The sequence below is a fragment of the Lissotriton helveticus genome, chromosome 5_1 (assembly GCF_964261635.1).
Source record: "Lissotriton helveticus chromosome 5_1, aLisHel1.1, whole genome shotgun sequence".
NCBI lineage: Eukaryota > Metazoa > Chordata > Amphibia > Caudata > Salamandridae > Lissotriton > Lissotriton helveticus.
The window spans coordinates 1348063672-1348085135 of record NC_136065.1 but is presented as its reverse complement, the minus strand read 5'-3'; the positions used below and the strand labels follow the sequence as shown (position 1 = coordinate 1348085135).

Here is a 21464-nt window from a genome sequence, read left to right as displayed (position 1 = left end):
CCAAAGTCAGGGTGAACCCTTCCACTGTCCTCTTAAAAAAAGAAGTCAAAGGGCTCCTGATGAAGAAATTTCTGCCTCAGTCTGGCTTCTCCATTTGATTCTGGGACCATAGCTGTTATCTTGTGGCCCAGCTGCCTGGCTTAAGGGAATGACGGACATTTTTAGACTGTGAACTTTTCGCTTTGTTGATTCTGTTTTGTTTGCTTGTACCCTTCTTGCTGCATAACCTGTAAAGTCCTCTGATACCCTCGGTGGTCATGCTCGCGCTATATTAAACTTTCTAAATAAAAATAAATGAATAAATAAAACAGTGGAGCATTTTTGAAAAATTATCAGTTGACACAGGTGCCCGACATGAACACCTTTCATTTCCTGGTTACTGACCATCAAGGTATTGGATTAGCCTTGTGAATCCTTGTGTGGCACAGTTCTGAAGAACATTCAAGAAGAATATGGGCATGAATATCTGCCTATTATTCTTACAACCATGCAGATGTAAGTACTGTAGAATCTATTTACAACTACATGACGAGTGCCTCTGACTGGATGAAGACCAACTGCCTGAAGCTCAACGCAGACAAGACGGAAGTGCTGTTCTTTGGGAACAACACCTCTCTGTGGAACGACACCTGGTGGCATTCTAAGCTCGGACCCACATCCACACAGACAGACCGTGCCTGGAACCTTAGCATCATCCTGGACAGGAAACTCTCCATGAGAAGTCAGATCAACGCAGCCTTCTCCCCTTGCTTCCACACCCTCCATATGCTCCATAAGTTCCTCAGATGGCTCTCCATTAACATCAGGAAAGCCATCTCTCAATCCCTAGTTACCAGCCAGCTGGTCTACAGCAACATGCTCTATGCAGGAATCAGCACCCAACTCCTGAAGATATTACAGACGATTCAGAACGCAGCCACTAGACTCATCCTTGACCTCCCTAGTCAGACCCACATCACCCCCCACCTAAGGAACCTTCACTGGCTCCCCATCCAGAAAAGATGTCACTCCAAGATGCTGGTCACACCTACAAGGCCCTCCATGACCAATGACCAGCATACGTCAACCAATACCTGAACATTCACCAACCCTCCAGACACCTGCGCCTCGCCTCCCTTGCACACACTCCTGCATCTGCGGAAGCTATATTGGAGGACAATCCTTCTCTTACCTAGACAGTGTGTCAGTCAAATGACTGCAGCTTGTTGTTCCACACTGACATTCCATCGGGAGAGACACATTGCTCATTATACCATTCTTGTGGTTTAATTTGGTGTAGGGGCATACTCAAAGACAGCATGTGCAATTGGGTTTAGCTCCCTCTTCTTGAGATGCAAGCAAGTCGGTTATGAATGTACTCTTCCACCATGGTATGTGTAGTCCTTTCTGCACAAAAAAAACATACAATACTCTTTCTGGTGTAGTACAAATGTGCGTCTAACGGTTATTTTTATTGAAGATTGTTGGTCCTTCGCAATCTTTTACAGGAGGGCAAGTTTCAAATTGTGGTCAACAGCAACAGGTATGGAAAGCGTAGATGACCAGACAGAGTCCATTCGGAGTGAGGAGTATTTTAGTGAGGAGGTACAAATTGCCGTTAAGGAAGGGACGGTTGTTTCAAAGTCCACAAGAGGATAAAATCAAGAGGTGCACAAACAAACAGTACAGTACTCGGTTACAAAGGAGGTGGCATGATGTCAAACACAGGACCACCATGAAACTGGCCAGGAGGCACTGACAAATGTCATCGGGCAGATCGCCGGCGTGAACTGGTGAAGTCCACATCTTCATCCTCTGATGGGCGTTGTGCCTCCCCTGCAGTTGGTGGTGTTTATATGGGAGGCATCTGAGGCACACACACACACACACACACACACACACATCAGGGGCAGAAGATGTGGCTTCCCTGTCCCCACCAGCATTCATAAGCGCCAGTAAGGCAGCCTGGAAATCCCTGGCAAGGGTCTGGCAGTTTGGAAAAAAAAGCAACAGCATTGCTGTTGGCGGCACCCATTAGTGCAGTGAAAGAGTCAAACTTGTGCTCTAGGGATTTCATGGTGTTATGGAAGGTGACCAGCTGTGTAACAACTTCACTTGTGTCACATGTTGAGGGCTGTTGAAGTTCCCTCTGCATCATGACACCAGCGATGTAGGTTAGGGACTCATCAATCGAATGGAGGCAAGTGAAGGTGTCTGTAATGGCCTTTGTCATACCCTTATTAGGCTCAGACAGCTACAGACTCCTTCTGTGGTGCCTGCTATGGTCTCTATCCTCGCCTACACATCATCTGCCATTTGCTGCTGGTCCCCCACCACTAGCCGCTGTAAAACAGTTTCAGAGTCCTCAGCTGGGACTTAACAGCTAGATGAGGCATGTCCTGTGTGGGTTGCTTCCTCTGGGGGCCCATCATTGTTGTCCAACCCTGCCACAACAGGAGGAAAACGTTCAAAAGAGTCCAGGAAATGTTGTAAGGTCTCGTCATCCATGGAGGACAGGATGGCATCACCAACAGGTTGGTCATCAAGGACAGGCTGCTCCACAGTAGGTGTTGTTTGTTCTTCTGGAAAGAGACGTATCTCAATTATGATACATTACAGATGTAGACATGAGTGTTTTTGATGACAATAAGACAGATTTTTTATTCAATTAAAGTACACAGGGATATGTGGAACATATGTTACTACAAGTAAATGAAGCCATGTTACGCTATTGTTGCCTTTCACATGGCTATACCTATAAATCGTTCACACAGCATTTGTATGAACAATGGGGCCTATATATTTAATGAAACACAACGCAACACAGCTTGGCAGCTTACTGACCAGCCCTGCCTGATATAGTGAGTGCAGGTAAGGGCTCCTTTTGACATATTACTTTGCTTTTTTAGTTTGTGCCTACACTTTTTATATAACTACTGAAACCATTACACCATGTCACCAGGGTGACTGCATTACTTCTCTGCATCAGTTTGCACCCCAGAACTAGCCAGGTAATCTAATGTTATGTATAACATATTATTATGCACTGTGCCTTTCACACAGTACGACACATCAATCTGGCTTGCTTTTCGGTCTTGCATGCAATTTGTGCAATAGTGTTGCCTAGGGGTCATATTTGACACACATGCATAAAACTGTATACAGCAAGCCACCCTCCTGCACTGCATGAATAGGTAAGGGCATGTATATACCATACTTTGCCTATTTCTGTGGAATCCAGTAGTTTCCAAGCACACACACAGTTATCTCTAGAGTCCACAACAGTAGACCCTGAGCCATCTCTGAAGGGGATGGCCATGTTCACACTTGGAAATATGCAACACCTCAAGTGCACTCCATTTCCTCTGAAGCCAAGATGCTAATCTGCAGAGTACCACATATGTCTTCACTCAGTCCCACTCACTGTGCACTTTTACATTACTCCACTGTCAATCATCATTCTGACCCAGGCCCTGTACCTAATCTCACACACTATTAACAAACACATCAAACACTGACTCTCAGGAGACATCAACACCCCCATTTGTTACATCAAGCAATTGACCAACATGGCAACCTAAATGTGATAGTAATGGTTGTTCCTAAACCTCACAAGACAGTAGTGAGGATATTCTGCAACATGTGCCTACCTTGGTTACCCATGGGACTAGGCCAAACAGCTCACCCTCCAACCATCCCAGAAACATGACCCTCATCCTGGACTCCTACCCTACCCTACCACCTCTCAATTCCCTGTTTTACCTCCACCTGCTTACACATATTTTGCATAGTTAGACTTTTCTTCTCATGACTCCCTCTAACACCTGTGAGGCCTTCACCCAGGCCCTCATCGCATGTTGACACCAATGCCCTGTACCATGGCATCTCTGCGCAGCTGCTATGCAAGTGACAAATTAATAAACACAGCAGTGCTAGACAATGAGTTAGCCTACCTCGTCGCACACATATCACACCTCCCCATTCAGACGCACTAGCAGTTCAAGATGCTCAGCCGCACCTACAAGGTACTGCATTACCAGCACTACTAGGGGTCCACCTAGCTCACACACAATCTATACTTCCACCAAACAATCATGGACCTCTGCCATGCATCACTTGCATTCACCCCCACCCCCGATATCCATTTGAGCAAGACAAGAGTCAGGCTGGTCTCTTACCTGTCAGCCAACACCTAGGATAACTCACCCAGCAGATCAGGACAGATGCGCGCAATATGGTTTCGTGCTATTGCATGTACCCTTAGCTGGTCAAGTGATCCTACATGGAGAGGCTGCACATACCAAGCACCTACAAATACACTTGGTGAGAAATTCACCCTCTGGCAGACCACATTACTTTACATTTTCATTGCATTCCACTTTTGTCTGCTTAGCCCCAAGACAGGCACAACTTGCTTTATGGTGCAAGGGTGCCTGCATTGGCGCTAGGCTGCCAAAAGGGTGCCAGCACAGAGGAAAGGCAGGAATCAGCCATATTGCCTTAAATAAGGTGACTTCCTGCCCTTTCTATGTCCTGCAACATCATACTAGATCCATTCTAAAAAGTGCTTCAATTAAGGTCAGACTCTCCTTGGAAATCAACTGGTACTGTGGAAGGATGAGCAGAATACCCTTGGTGAGAGAGACAAGATCATACCTCTTTTAGACCATCCGGGAAGTTTTCTATTGCTAGACCTTGCAGGAGGTAGTTGTCCAGATATGGATAAATTCCCTAACCTTGCACATACAACTGGGTCACAATTGGAGCTACAACCTTGGTGTATACTCGAGGTCCAGTGCAAAGACCAAATGGGAGAATCTTGATCTGAAAATGTTTCTTCTGGTTGCAAAATCTCTGACATTTTTGATGATTCAGACCATCCATTAAATTAATTGAGCACCACTAAGATGATAGAGTAAACTCCTAATCCCTTTTCCTGCTTCAGGGCTGGAATTATTGCAGATCCAGTGAGAAGGCTGGACACCAGTCACTGGATCAATTTCTAAGAGTGATTGCGAACATGGCTGTCATACAACTTTTACACAGTAGCCAGCTAAGCTAGGCTGTGTCTGTTTTATAAAACAATAGCACAACAAATCAAAAATGGACTATTCCCTAGAAGCTAGTAGTCAAATGCATCGCTAGAAGCTAGTAGTCAAATGTGCCAGAAGTTAATTGCATCTTTTCTGTCCTATATCCATTCAATCACATGCAAATTGTTCTACATACTGTCTGACAAGATACAGTCTAGTTTTGCTGACTACTCATATGAGACTTTGTTGGTCACACTAAAAGGACGGCGGCGTGCTGCTTTGGCATCTTGCGCAATCTGCGACCTGCCCTTAAATATTTTGATGCCGCAACCCGTCAACTTGCGGTACAAGCAACGGTTTTGGCTCGGCTGGACTATGCCAGCTCCCTTTTCATAGGGTTAAACCAGGCCGAGCTAACCCGACTTCAAAGAGTGCAGAACGCAGCGGCCAGAGCAATCGTAGGTCTTCCTAGGTTTTGCTCGGCCGGTCCAACCTTGCGAGCCTTGCATTGGTTACCCGTTAGGCAGCGGATCCATTTTAAAGTACTGTGCATATCTTTCAAGATTCTGAAGGGCCTACCGCCTCCCTTACTGTGCCAACTTTTGTGCTCTTACATCCCGGGCCGCACTTTGCGTTCGTTGGACCAAGAACTAGCGGCAGCCCCTCGGTTCAAACTCAGTCGGGCGGGGGGTCGCTCTTTTAGGGTGCGGGCAGCCGCGCTCTGGAACGCTCTCCCCTTGAAACTCCGGACCCTTGGCGACTTGCTTTCCTTGCGCAAGGCCGCTAAAACCCTTCTGTTCTCTGAGTTATGTTAAAATCCATACCCCCATTTTTAAATAATATTTTCTGTTTTCTGTTGTGTTGTGTTCGCCACCTTGTCGGTGCGCCGGGACGCTCCTTCGCTGGAGCAGCCGTGCGCAATACAAATAGCCCTAACATAACATAACATAACATAACAGAGTCATGTTCACGACCACTCTGAGATTGATCCTATCTTTTTCCCTATGTGTCTACATAGGATCATAACTAGTTGTATATACTTGTCTCACAGTGACTTTATATATGATGTATTTTTAGTTTGTCTCCTGCCCCATTGACATGTATATTAGGAGACAGCGACTCAACACATGCCATAGTAAGACACATTTTGTTTAAGCTTGTATTGGTATGTGTGAGGCTGAGGGTATGCATGTGCATGTTTGAGTGCTACTCACTTCACCATACATGTATTTTTTTTACTGTGACACTATGTAAGGAATGACAGAGAAACCCCACTACAGACCCCCCCTTACTTACCTCCTTCGTCGATACCTCTCCCAGTGCCGTCCGACCAATGAGGCAGAACTTCAAACAAACAAGAAACAAAACGTACCAAACTAAAAATTGACTATCCGTATTCTGCATATAGGCGAATGGCGGAGCAGGTAGAAGAGGGAATCAATCAGAATACCTGGAAGGAGGAGAAAAGGAGAACCAGAGACACAGAGGATGGAAGAAGGGAAACGAAGATTGGCGGAGGCCCCGGATGAATACGGAAGACATAGAGAGCGAGGAGACTGCAGGGAAGTGGCTGGAGAACACCGAGAATACCAAGAGCGAAGACAGTCTCGAGACGCAAAGACTCCGGAGGAGTTGAATAAGGAGTGGTGGTCTCCCATGGTGGACTCATACAAGCTGCCGCAACTCAGGAGAGTTGCGCCAGACACAGTACGTGACGTGGACAGGGGGACATAACGGGAGTGGGGTGGGTTGGTTCTGTAGATACAGGGTGGCGGTGACGAGGGGCATGGCAACTTTGTTTTAATTCTTCACTGATGGGTTCTTTGTATGTTTTGAAATGGCATAAGGCAAAGGTGGAATTTTCATTAGACCAAACCGGTACCTCCTAAATTTTCTTGGTTTGTGGTAGAGAAGGACCCCTAGATAACGGGTGTCACTGAGGAATAAATAGATGACGCCTAGGAAAAGGGACATTACTGAAAGTGAGCAAAAAGAATAATAATACAACAAAGGAAGCCCTTTGAAGTGGACTGAGGTAATCCACTTCTGGCCCAGAAAGGTTCTTTTTAATATAGGAGACTTTAATCTGGGCGAGGCCTGTCATTTTTTTAAATTTACTCATGTTATGCCCGATAACTAGAATTCCCACTGTCACCTGAATGCGGTGAAATTATCTATCCTGATCTAAAGAAAAAGAATAGATATACTTACCGCTCCCTTCTTCTTCTTTTTGCCTCTGAGCCTCCGTCGGACACCCTCCTGGAATAAGTTGACGGCCTAGAAGAAAAGTGCAGAAAGAAGATGTTGAATGGCACTCTTTCTTACCGAACATACCACCATACATTTTTCCAGAATTTTTTTTTTGCCAATATTAAGGAATACGTTCAGCCTGCTCGCTTGTTTTTATGCCCGTCCCTCCCACACACTTATTCTTTTTTATTAGGAAACAAGAATACATAAATAAATATTTGTTTCAGTCTCCTGACCTTCCTTACACAATTTTTAATAGGTTCACCTATGACATAAACTGATTTCTTCCAATGGACTTATAGGCAGAGTATTAGCATCTCTCTATAAGTTTAACTAACAACTAATGGTCATTGTGCGCTAATTAATGCGCACCAATATCAGAGAGGTACAGTCCTTAAGAAATCCTTCGGCACCTATTTTGGCTATTTTAAGGCCTGAATCTTGTCGATAGGCAGCGTGTTATAAATGGGATCTCTGGTTGGCTAAGACTTGCGCCAAAGCCAGGCAGAGACCACCACTCTAGCCAAGGCAAGGGAGTTACACGCCAAAGATGCTCACTCCCTTGGTAGCTTGGCACGAGCATTCAGGCTTATCCTGGAGGCAATGTGGAAAGCATTTGCGCAACACACACAGCAACAAATTACTAGACACACCACAAAAGGAACTCCACACAAGGTTATATCAAAAATAGCCTTTGTATTATCATAACACACCTTAGATGATAATCACGGAATATACACTGTGCCACCTTGCACTGGGCAATATTTACAGGGGATTATATACACAAGACAGGGCCACGTGGGCCACTGTCAGAATCACCACTTAGTAAAGATAATAAATGTAGACATATAATAAACGTAGAACACAACCAGTAGTTACAGGCAAACACTGTACTCAGCATTATCCTGTAATATTAATCACATTATGCACAGTATCACATTAGGCATGAAACATATTCTGCGCCAACCTCATAAGCCTAAACATATTAGACCATAACCTCCTAAGTAACACTCACATTAGGAAATAATCTCACTAGCATAAACCACAGTAAAGAATTACTCAAACATAAACACAGTATGCAAAACCTCATAATTATAAAACCACATTTAGAGCCATAAATCAGGGTGCGTAAATCATAGCATATAAATCAAATTTCCTAGCACCACATAAACACATTAGGGCCTGGCGCCATACAAACCTAGCTGTCCCCCTGGCCAACTGGCCTTCTCAAAGAGGGCTCAAATGCCCTGTGTCCAAATTGTCAGGGCTGCTGCCAATGCAGCAATTCAAGAGCGCGCACTTGCGCAGACCTACAAGTTGCAGCTGATGCTACTTGCCATGCAGCTGTGAAAGTATGGGGCAAAAGGAGTGCATTGCCCTCCTAACTCAATCCAAAATGCCCCCAAGGAATAAATGGCCTAAACGTAGCAGCTGGCACTATGTCCTGCGCAGCTGTGAATCTCACTGTAGGTGGGTCCTCACTAGGACTCCTATCATAAAAAGGCTGCAAGATGGTAGAACTGGATCAAAAATAGGTGATTCACTTAAAAATAGTCTTTGGCAACAGATAACCCCAATGGGAGTAATCACGGCGTCAAAGTCAAAGAAATCCCAAAGTACGACGCTGACCGTGAGGTGCGCGGCATTGGGCCCGGAGTCAAAACAGAGCCACAAAGAACGGTACCTTGGAAAAGCGTAAACAAAGACAGCTCCCGGCGTCAGGGAGATGCGGCGTCATTGGCGCGTTGCGGCATTGGTTCCTTGCTTCGGGGAGATGATGCGTCGGGCCCTGGATGCTTGCGATTCCTGACCGGAGAGGAGGTGACGTCACGATGGCGCCGAAACCATGGTTCCATACGATGTCGATGGATTCTTGACCACCCACGTCGAGGATCGGTTTCGCAATGATGTCGGCTTCAGAGTCGATGTGACACCGCAGCAGGCGTCAGGCCGGAGTCGCAAGTTGGAGCAGCGCTCACGGCTATGGCAGGCTTACGATGTCTTTCGCTGGCGTCGATGTGGCACGGCGGCCAGCGTCGGGTCCACCTTGCAAGTCGGAGCAGCGCTCACGACTTCGGTGCAGTTTCCGGTGTCGCTCGCCGGCGTCGGTATTGCAGAGTCCTTCTGTAGCACTAGAACAGCAAGTTCCAGATGCAGGCAACAGAAGGGGGTGAAGTCTAGTATCCCTGAGACTTCGGTCAGGAAGCAAGCTCAAATCAAGCCATTGGAGTAATATTCTGCAAGATGATGAAAGTCCTTAAAAAGTTCCTTCTCCTTTCCTTGGCAATGAAGAGACCACTGCAGGCCAACCCAGCAAACAGCACACTGGCAGAGGGGCAGTCCAAACTCCTGCAGCTTCCTTGGTTCTTCTCCTTGGCAAAAGGTGTGTCTTGTTCCCAGAAGTGATCTTTAGAGGTGAAGGGGCAATGCCGGGCCCAGGGAGGCAAGCCCTCATGGTAGCCCCCCTGGGCCCCAGCAGCAGCACGCCCTGGCAGGAACAGCACCAAAGTACAGAGCTGAACTGAGCATTTTCATGGGGTCACAGCCCCTATATTTATCTAACATTTGATTTGTGTAAAGTGCAGGGCATGGGGGAACCATATGCAACTGGTTTATGGGAGATTTGGAGCACTTTGTTTTTCAAGCTCCTCTTCCCCTTTGTCAGGTGGGGGTTAGGTGATCAGACACACCACAGGGGGCGGAGCCAGCATTGTGCAGGCTGGGCACAGTCCTATTCAGAGTCAGGGAATTACCCCTCCCACCACTCTTCCTTCAGGTATCCCATTCAGCTCAGCGCCGACTCATCCTGCCCCTCCTGAAGCCACACAAACCTCTCAGCTCCTGTCACTCACAAGCCAGACATGCAATTCACATCAGGCAGGCAGACACATAGCACACAGAAATGCCAACTTCTAAAAGTGGCATTTCTAAAATAACCACAATAAATCTGTGCACACCATTGCGCAGCATTTATTCACACAATTTCATACATACCAGACTTGACCACACTGCTCCTCTCATAACAGGAATTACCACTGACATACACTGATCAGGGCATCCCCAATGCATTCCTGTGGGAGGACAGGCCAACCTTACAAATGTAACACAGGGAGCGCACGCACTTTACACTGGACCACAGTGCTAAAGTGCCAGAGGCCTAAAACCACTAATACCATGTCAGAGAAAAGGCAAAAAGTTTAGGGGTGAACCTGCCAAAAAGGGCCAAGTCCAACAAATAGCATAATGCTTCACATTCTATCTTGGTTTTAATCCTTCAGGCTGGAGACACAAATGAAACTATTAGTCTAGCGGTGGGAATTTTTTAGTTCTCCTCTTTCCTCTGTATCACACAGCAGACAGCAGGGATCTTGGATCATCCTTGCAACTCCGTGGCACCCTTCTCACCTCAAGAGCTCGCCTCATTTTTAGATCTCGCCTAGGCAGCGCATGCGCTATCTCTTTGAGGCATGCTGTATTCAGAATATGTTGTTACTAGAGGGAGACTTGGGTCCTTGCGCAAACTAGATAGGACCACTTATATATTTTATACAAACAAAGTGTCTAGTTGTCTTGTTTTTCAATTGTTCAAAAGTAAACGAATGAACCAATTCCCTTAGTTCATTAGCCCTTGTGATTTATTTCACTTTTTTTTATATTTTTCAGATTTTATTTTTGCATTTAAAGCATGTCTTCATAAAGGGCAACACTTAATTTGTGAACACACTTATTACAAACATAAATAGAACATACATAGATCACAGTTATGTTTACATAAATAACATGTACAAACCTACTGACATATTTATATACAAAACATTTTGACCAGTCCTTTATTGACATATAATACACATGACGGAAAAATTACTTTTGGTAATTTACATTATGTCCTGCCATTATATGTAGCCCTGGGAATGCTGACTTAAAATGTTGTCAAGACGAGAGCAGTACCAGTTTTAGATCTCTCCCAGACACTAATGCTGCAAATGTCCTTTCCCAGGGGTGTGGGTCAACGTGTTTCAAACCCCAAGCTTTTCAGGGGTTCTCGTCAGGACCTGGACAAGGTAATTTCTGCTTCCATTATGTGGAAATGGGGGGGTTCCAATGTCAACTCTTGCCATATCAGTTGTTTGTGGGAAATCGAATTCCTTTCATTAGAGGCGCACTGTTCCCCAGTCTGTATTTTCATGTTTGGGCTCCATATCGCTGCCCTTGTTGTGGGCAAAGCCTTCAGTGTATTGACTTGTCTTTGGTTTGGGCACAATGTTTGCCAATTTATATTCCCACCTGTACTCTCCTTTTGGTTGCCCTCTGTAACGGGGAGGGGGGGGGGGTAAGAACGGGAGAGAAACCAGGTGTGGTAGTGACGGTTTTATTGTCCCTAATACACGTCTCCTTCTCGCAGCCAGTCCAGTAGGGAAGGGGGAGAAGAGTTCTTTAGTGGATGTGGTTTGTCCTCTCCGGGCGCTGTCCGGTCTTCTTCCTGCCTTCGAATTTGTCGGCTGCCAGGGGACTCCGAGGTGTTTGGAGAAAAACAGAGCAGAGGAGAACGGGTATAAGGATATGGTCGAGAACGAAGTTGTGGGGTGGGGAGTGAGGGGACACCACACACCGTGACAAATGACTATATGAAAGTGATGGTGCTCAGGGTAGGGAGAAAGCAGGCAGCATAGAGAGGGACCCGGCTAGGACACAGTATGCCTATCCCTCCTCCCAATCCAGCTTGTGACCCGCTCCTAAACCTTAGAAAGCCACGCTCCTCCTGGAGCGTGGCTGGGTCGCTTGATGTGCCGTTGGCCTCCTGGCACTCCCGGGGCTCTTGAAGATGCGGCCACACCATCTGGTTTCTCTTCGGTTTCTTCTTTCTCTCCGCAGTACACAACGCTCCGGTCACGGACACCTTCCTCCTCTCCGGTGTTTGCACACACCCACTTCCTGGTATCGTCCCTCGCTTACCGCGCTGCACGTGGTGATGTCATCCAGGGGTGGAGTTTCGTTGTGAGAGAATTCCCAGTCAAGTGAGCTGTTAGACCTGGCACCATTGGCGTGGGTCTCCCTTCCATTTTTGCTGTTGCCTCATGTGTTTTTGCTGGTGTTAAATGCTTTGGGCACTGTGCCACTGATGTCCAGTGCCACAGTGTGAGTGCTCCCTACTGTAAATTGATGTATTGATTAGTGGTTCCATGATTGGCTGGTTGGTTTACTTGCCCGACCCTAGTACAGTGCACTGAGTGTGCCCAGGACGTGTAAATCCAAATGCTGCTCGTGGGCTTGCAGCACTGGTTGTGCCACCCACAGAAGCAGCCTTGTAAAATGTGTCTAAGGTCTGCCATTGCAGAGCCTGCATGCAGTCTGGTACTGTCATGCTGACTGGGCAAGTGCACCCACTTGCCAGTTCCTAAACCTTACCTTGACTTCATATTAGTCATCCCTATGGTAGGCCCACGGGCAGGGTGCATTGTAAGTATAAGGTAGGACAAGCCCTGATGTGTGTGGCATGTCCTAATAGTGAATTATAACTATTTTCGTTTTTCACCATTGCAAGGCTACCTGTTCTCCATAGGCCAGAATGGGCTGTTAGATTGTTACATGTTTATAATCCTAGCAGACTCAGAGAACATGGTAGAAATTCGAGTTTAGTATGCCTGGACTCAGAATAATAAAATACATCTTTTAGTGAAGTTTATTTTAATATTCTGTGTTTGCAAATACCACTTTTAGAAAGTAGGTATTTGCTTGCCTAACCATTAGAGCCTGCCTCTGCGGGGTTGTGCATTCCTTGTCTGGGTTTGTGTGTGACAGGTCTGGGGAATTCCAGGAGACAGGCTGGGGCTGCCCGGTGGTGAATAAGGAGATCTGCATCTAGATGGGAGGGAAAAGTTGTACCTGGGACCTGAATAGGACTGTGCCCGCCCCCCACAGTGCTGGCTTCACCCCCTGTGGTGCGTCTGATGTCTCTGCCCTGCACACGGAAAGAAGAGAAGGAAGACTGTCAACAAAGTGCTCCAGGACTGTACTTGCCTTCCACAATGCTGGCTCCACCTCCTGTGGGGCGTCTGATGTGCCTGCCCTGCGCTCTGAAAGGAAAGGAGAAGTCTGGTAAACAGAGTGCTTCAGAACTGGCTTGAACTGGGCACAGGCCCGTCTACCCCTCAGAGAACAAAGGAGTTTGGGGTATAAGTATTGGGACCCTGATCCCATGAAATTAGATCACTTCTGGACTTACAAGATAAAACCTCTGCTGAGGAGAAGGAACCTGAGGAAGCTGAGGAGAGACTATTCCCAAGCTGAAGTGCTGCTTGGGGGAATGGCCTGCACGGTTGCCTGACTGCCAAAGAGAGGAGAAAGAACGTTGTGGACTTTTCTTTCAACTTGTGCAAAGATCTCCAAGGGCTTGGAAGAGAGCTTGCCCCTGACCGAAGTCCCAGGACCAGTGGACTTCACCAGCCTTTGTGAATTGCTACTGGAAACAAGTGGCTACAGAGGCAGGGAGCAACGACCGACTCTCACGACCGGCCCGGTGTCCTGTAGGCACCGCATCAAGCAACGTCCGCCTCAAAGAACACAAGCTCTGCGCTCACCGAGTCCATCCTGACGCCGTCACCGAGCCGCTGCCTGCACCGTGACTGGTAGACACCGCGACGTGCAGTGCCTTGCTACACCGAATCGAACTGGTCTGACCGACGCGGTCACTGCTGCTGACTCCGAGTCCTGTGACCACACCTGAGTTGGGCTCAGCCTCGCATGCTTTGCAACTCACCACCCGACTCGCACCGCTGTCCGGACTGATCGATGCCAGCTCCCGTACTCCGGCTCGTTCGCCGCACCGCAAGCTGCAAGCACCGCATCGAAGCACCGTCTCGCCCTGCAACGCAAGCCTTGGATCCACCAACTCTGTCAACGGGCTGCTGCCTGCACCGCATCGAGGGACAACACGTCCTGCGACGCTTCCTTTCTGCACCGTGACAATCACCGGAACCGGCTCGCACCTCCGTGCTGGCCGCCCCAAGTAAAAGGTACTGTGATTGAGTCTGTCGACCATTGAGTGGGCCCGTACCGACGCGGTCCACTGGGTTTGCTAGACTGTTATTTTTAACAACGCTGTAGCCCGTCCGGGTTACCGACTCGCACAGAAACCTTGATTTAAGCCTTTTTCAACAAGAACTCTTGAAAGCTAATAGTACTGTGGATTTGTTTTGTCGTTTATTGGTCTTGTGGTAACTCTATATAAAGTATAATTTATTTTTGATATAAAACCTGTGTGGTGTCCATTTGTAGTGTTGTCACTGGGTTACTGTATGTGGTCATAAATGCTTAACTTACACTGCCTCTGAAATAAGCCTTGACTGCTTGCGCCACGCCTCCTAGAGGGTGAGCAGGGGTTATTTTGGGAGTGTAATCCCCCTTACTCTGAATCGAGGAGAGGGTCCCTATTTGTCACAAGTACCTACCTGTGCCAATTAGAGACCCCCAATTCTAACAGGAGCCATCTCCGTAATCCTCTGAAGCATCCAGTAGTGGAAGGGACGTTGAACTCCACTCGTCCTGTTGGAGAGAGATAAGAGGGGGAGAGGGGGATGTTGCAGTCCACCAGTCCACATCATTGGAGTATCCCTCTGCCGTTGACCCCACCTTCTCACACCCTTGTTATGAACAAAGCTCAAAGTTTTCTCCGATGTCCCTTTTGAGTCACCACAGTTCTCGCTCCCACAGCCCATCCAGGATATGGCAATGAAGCTCCACCCACTTTCCGCTCATCTTTTTAATTGGCTCCTGACATTGTCCTTTGTAAATAGTGGCTTTTCATTGGTCAATAGGCTTAGTAGTCCTTCCTTAGTACCGCCTTTTCTATTCTTGTAACCTCATGTGACGACACCCCCTGTTACATGTGTTGCTACTCTGCACATTTTAATTACAGCCTTGCAGCACTATTTTCTTAAATGGCTTTCGCTGCAGCCAGGACACGCTCTCCCGCAAAGCTTATCTTTTTCTTTTATGTACCCAGAGCTGAACACCTCGGCTGGAATTTTGTTATTTGAGGTGCCGAATGCGGCCGCATGCCTAGTTTTTTCTATTTATTTACTTTTGTTTCAATACCAGCACCCGCGCTGTAGCTTTAAACATCTTAAGCGCAGGTGCTGCGTTTGCTTCAAAAGTAAAGAAATTGAAAAAAACATAAAAAAAATATATATTTCTATTTCTTTACTTTTCAATGAATTGCAACACCCACGATTTAGCTTAAGATGTTTAACCACGATTGCTTTGCAATGCAATAGCTCTCGCTTTACTGAAAGTTTAGCTATTGGCTTTACATTATTATTAGCAACGGCAATAGCTCAAACATACAGTAATGTGAGACCTATTGCATTGTACATGCTTGTTTTTTTGTTAAGGTCGCAGTCCACTTGAGTAGAATCAGTTAGACTTGAGATTTTGTAACATAGTTCCTTTCAGAACCATCCGCTGGGCACTCTTGTGTTATGTGAATTATTGTTGTAGAGGGTGTACCAAGCCTTGTATCCCTTTCTTCCCCTTTAGTGATATTTAATATATACACAACTCTACATAGGGTAGTCAAATCTATCTTGGGTATCCCCTATCCAATAGGGTTCTAGTATCTATTTATATTTGTATAAAATATTAATTTGGTGTATTTTGTGGTATGTATAGAAATCTTGCCAATATAATCATTTTAAATAGGGCCATTCTGCCTGTAAAGAAGATAGGTATTTTTTGCCATTGCGCTACATCTTGTTTTAAATGTATCTAATAGGGGACTCAGATTTCTTTCAATGAAACTATTTGTCTTTTGAAGGTGCCCATTCCTGCACAAAAACAATCTACCCATAACGCAGGCAAGGGTGCCAGCGCATGTCAGCAGTTTGTGCACCAGCGCAGGGGGAAGCACAGAGATGCGACATATTGTTGTAAATATGTCACATCCCTATGCTTCAAAACTAATGCAGCGCGGCGCAGCAAAATTACTTGCGGCACCGCGCTGTGTTCGTTTCATGCACATCTGCCTCTATGACTGTGCGTCTTTACAAGTTCAAAACTGGCCCAATTTGCACACATGGGCCATTTTTTAGCGATCAAATTCACTGATGGAGCCACTTTTATTTTGGTCTATTTTCTATCTGAGTCTGAGCCTAGAAGAGGATAGGTCTAGCCCTGGGCTCTGAGTTTGGTGTTTACCCTCTACTATCCTCCAAATTGTGCATGCGGTCTGTCCGAACACATTTGTCAGATGCAGGTATTTTCTTCAATTTTACTGAAAAGTTTATTCTGATGTATTGATTGTTTTACTATGGTTCCACAAAATAAGTGGCCTGAAAATCCAGTGGGTCATGTAAATCCGCACTCTAGTCGTTACGCGTTTACTACATTACAGGGCAGAGGGGTAGTGGTCAGTAATTCTTGGCCCACGGCCTACTTGCTGAACCAGAACACAAAATAATGTCAGAACAGATGCTAGTTTATGATCGTGCCTGCTGTCGCATGAGCATGAGTTGCCAATAGAATACTGAGGATTCCGATTCTTGTTTCCACTTTATGCCTTTCTTTAGCACTACCCTTCACTTCCGGCCTCTTTGTCTCACTCCTGCTGGTTGTTTCTTATCCCTCCTTTGTCATTGTTTTCCTTCATTTCTCTTCCTCCTCCCTCATGCCTATTCTGCTTCTCTCTCTCTCTTCCACGATCAATGTATGATGATGAAGAATAGTCCTGGCCCTTAAACGAGTGCCGGTGCCACCGGTCCGACTCCCTGCGATATTAAAACTCTCGGTTCCATGTGTGTGCGTGTAAAAAGTTCCTTGTCTCTGCTCTGCGAGAGCGAGACTGTAGGCGTTCCCACGTGTGCCTCTCTTCTGGGGGAAAGAGTCTCTCAGGCTGCCTGTGTGTGACGTGAGTTCCTCCGCGTGCGGGTTGTCAGGGCCGTTGCCAAGGTGTAAATCGTAGGAGGGTCACTCGAGGGGGTCAGCCTCTATAAGGAGCGTCACTAAGTTTGTTGCCAGGCGATTGATAGCAGCGAGTTCAATATGTGTTAAAATAACCCATGACGTTGACCATTATTGCACTGAGTGCTAATACTAGCAAGTCTATGGTGGGGTAGTAAGGCGTCAGCATTACCAGCTGTAGGTCAAGTGGGGCCCATTTCACATCAATGTATGGGTTCCCCTGAATATATTCGGGCCACATTCTAATGTGTGATGATGCGGAAATACGGAAATAGAAAGCTATAAATGAACATTAAAACATAAATACTGCAAAAGGCAAGAGGGGTTGGGGAACAAACATAGCATGGATGCTCCTAGCAGGCCTTTGTTTAAAGCTGCTGGCTCCAGGCTTTCTCCATCAGCGGCAAGTGGTCCACTGCTACCACCACTGAGAAACTGAGAACTACAATGTTCCAAAGGGAACGTGGGTGAGATCAGACAGCACAGTGAGTTATGCAGATTGGAACTTTCTACCCACTCTCTATGTTTGTTTTTGCGTTTGCCTTGTGTTTCTGACCCAGCTTCATTGTTTAAGAGCCTCACACTTGTTTGCCTAATCGGGCAGCCTACAGATAGCTCGGATGTATTTTACATTTCTGGCCCTCTCAAACATTAAATGAGTGCATACATAAAAATGGAAGACAAGGGCTTAAAAAAAAGCAACAATAAAAGAAAGACTAAACATTGTGTGCAAGATAAATAAAATAATACAACTAAAGCAGATACAAATCTATTGTTGTACCATATATATACATATATATATATATATATATATATATATATATATATATATATACACACACACACACACACACACACACACACACACACAGACACAAATATATCACCGTATTTCATCAAGAACATCCAATCCAGCCGGATAGAAGAATATTCGTAGACCCAAAGTTCTTTGTGCAAATTGATTTATTTAGTATACACCCTGCATCGCCGCCAATATATATATATATATTTTTTTTTAAATCCAAGAAGAGTTAGCCCCAATGGGACAAGCCATGAGGTAGGAAATAGTTCAAATATTTTAATGAAGGCAGCTGCATACAGGTTCCTGCGGGGTGACAGTTTATCAAGTCCTCAGCCCCACCAGATGCGTTTCGGGAATCTTCTCCCTTCATCAATGGCAACCAGTTTAGCTCGAGACAGCCTTTCCAGCACCTTTTAACTTCCAATCAACCAGCCTCATTGGGCGTGGCCATCCTCACAGCCTTGTGGTTATTGTAGTACCGGAATATCCCCTCAAGTGAATCCATCTCATTTGCTCAGTAGTTCATAGGCAAAATTAAAACCGAGTGGTTACTCAGTCCCACTGCAAGTACCTGCTGTCTTCACCAGCCGTCCTCGTGAACTCTACCTCCCTTTCACTTGTGACGTGTGTGTGTGTTGCCTTCTTGTGTGCCCCACAAGAATTCCTTCTTGAGATATTTGGATGAGCAGAAAAAAGTAAACGGGGTTTACTTTTTCCTACTACCTTTGTGATGTCTCAATGCAGGGGTCGCAAAGATAGTATCAGGGGTTGCAAGGAGCGAGCCAGGCGGTTGTAGCGCAGACCCCCTGTTGACCCCAAGTGACGTCCAAGCATACAAAGTGGAAAAAGTTTTAAAGTAAATCTAGACAAAGGGGCATATTTACAAGAAAGTGGTGCAGCACGGTGTCACAAGCAATTTGCTGTGCCGAGCTGCTTCATTGTCTAAGTGCAGGAAGAATACACCGCATTCCTGTATTCACCCCTGCGCTGGCACCCAAACAGCAGACGTGTACGATGAACACACACTTGCACCATAGTGAAATGATGCCTCTATTGCGATGGTTGTTGTTGTGCTGGAAGGGACACCTTCCTGCACAAAAACAATCATTTATGGCGTTTTGCTCCTTCTATGTGTGCTGCGGAATACAGCACACATCAAAAGAGCAAAAACTGAGGAGAAATAAAAGCATTTCTCCTCAATTGCGCCACCCTTATGCCTCCCCAGGGGAGACGTACGTTTTTGGTGCTGCCTAAGATTTACGATTCCTTGTAAATCTTAGGCCAAAACTCCCACAGCAACACCCATTGCATGCTCCTTTAATGTAGAAAAGTGCGTCAAATGGATCGACATTTACTAGGCTGCATTAAGCCACGCAAAGTGGCTTGGTGCTGCCTTGTGAATATGGAGCAGGATGCAGCACCACCGGAGTGTCACATAAAGTGATGCTCCGGTGGAGCAGGGGCCCAAAGTATTTCGTATTGGAACGGTACCCATGAGATACTAAACATCTATGCTAGATTCACACACTCATTTTAGCACCATAGTGTGCAAAGGTGTGTGCGCGTGTGTGTGTGTGTGTATGTTGTAGGGTCGGGCCTAAGGCCCTCATGCTGGGTAAATGACTGGACGCAGGACACACTGCTTGCTCGGTGCAACTGGCCCAGAGCACGTGCGCTCGGCCTCTTTTATTGGTACTGTGTCACATGACCTGTGACATCAGTGGTGGGTGGGTGTTCAGTGTAGTTACAGGCTCAGCACTAGAATGCTGACTTGTGCTGGGCATTACATCCCTCCCCAAATTGGTTAAAAAGTAAACCAAACATGAAAAGTCCAAACACCTGTGGGGGAAAGAAAACACAGAAAATAACATTGGACTTGCGCTTTCAAAAGAGTCTCTTTGGCTGCTTGCAAGCCGCAGGCAGTATAGTTCTTGCGTTTTGAATTAGCAGTTCTTGCGTTTTGAATTAGCAGTTCTTGGTGGCACGGTTCTTAGTTGTTCGGCGGGTTCATTCTTTCTCTGTCGGCTGTTCTCAGCCCTGCCTTTTGCTTTGCTCTCTTGGTGACGAATGGTTCAAGAGAGATGGATGACGTGGTTGTTGTTTGCCTTCCGGCTTCTTTTCTCCAAGCTGGTTGCGTGTTGTTTCCAGGCAGGCTTCAGTGTGTTTCTTAGCAGGTGAATAGAGTAGGTGCGAACATCCCTCTCACTAGGATGCCCCTCTCGCCGGTTTTCTTCTGCCACAAGATGTCCGGGAGGACCTCTTTGCCAGGTTTCCACTGAACTGGTGTTTTAGGTCGCGTTGCTCTACCATAGCCTTCGGGCCGTGAGCAGGGCGCTCCACGAGCCTCACCGTCGTGTCCTAGTTCCACCTGAAGGTTGGGTTGTCGGCTCTCTTCATTGCTCTCGAGGCTTTCATCCTCTTGGGTCCTGCAGACGTGCTTCTGTAGATCTGTCTCCCGTGTGGGACTTGCTGCCACCAGAGTTCCTTGAGGCCTCTTCTTGGGTTGCCACGGGTCGGTGTGGAGTGGTCAGTTCATCAGCTGGATGTGTGAGCACTCTCGCCATTCGATCTTCCGCCAACCCCAGAGGTAGATGTCTTTAACAGTCTATCTTGCTCTCTTCTGCGTTCGCCATGTGGATGGATGACTCGTAGGTGGTTGTCTTTGTTCTGCTCTGCCGGTGCTCTTACCAGGCTTGTTCTCCATTGCACTCCGGTGTTCCAGTGCCTGTCACCTTTCTTCTTTTCTTAGTGGCGGTGGCCACTCTCTTCTTTCTTCCTTCTTCTTAACCTGACAGTCGTGCCACTCTGATTACTTCTTCCTTCTTTTCTTCTTAGTGGCAGTGGCCACTCTGTTCTTTCTTCCTTCTTCTTTTCTTCGGTGGCGGGGTGCCGCTCCGATCTTTCTTCTTGAAGTGACTGGGTGTCACTCTGACTTCTCTTTTCTTCCTTTCTTCTCTTTTCGCAACGTACCCTGTTCCCCTTTTCTTCATCTTTTCTGGCCAGGCTTCCCCATGCAGCGCGCGCACTCTGCACGTGTCTTCCTGGTCTTGTCCTGGTCCTAGGACACTATCTTCTTGTTACTCACTTCCCAGGGTGAGCGTCGCGACCTTCACATCTTCTTCCTGTTACTTTCGTTAATGTGTGTGGTTGAAGTTCGTGGGTCTAGGTCGTCGGACCGTGCCTTGTCTGAACTTCTTGGACGTCGTGCTGGTCCCTTCTGCCAAGGTCTGGCAGGTAGGATTTGTGGTGCTGAGCTTCTTGGCCCTCGCTGGTCCCTTCTGCCGAGGTCTGGCAGGTAGGATTTGTAGTGCTGAGCTTCTTGGACGTCGTGCTTTGTGACCAAGCTGAGTGGTCAGGTTGCTTCTGTGTTGAATCCTTCAATGCTGCGGGTTGACTGCGCAACCATTTTCTTTTCATCTCTGTTTGATTGCTTTGGTGCGCAACAG

General features: G+C 46.7%; 1 protein-coding gene across 1 annotated transcript in view; it reads right to left on the bottom strand.

The window, feature by feature from the left end:
- Positions 1–2294: 2294 nt before the first annotated feature.
- Positions 2295–21464, bottom strand: part of LOC144753616 (uncharacterized) — a 126137-nt gene continuing 106967 nt past the window's right edge. The window contains exons 2-3 of the mRNA XM_078641251.1: positions 7224–7289; positions 2295–2561 (exon numbers count right to left, since the gene is read on the bottom strand). Of these exons, the coding sequence (XP_078497377.1) occupies positions 2356–2561; positions 7224–7289 (272 nt within the window). The 3' untranslated portion in view covers positions 2295–2355. The remainder of the gene's footprint in view (positions 2562–7223; positions 7290–21464) is intronic.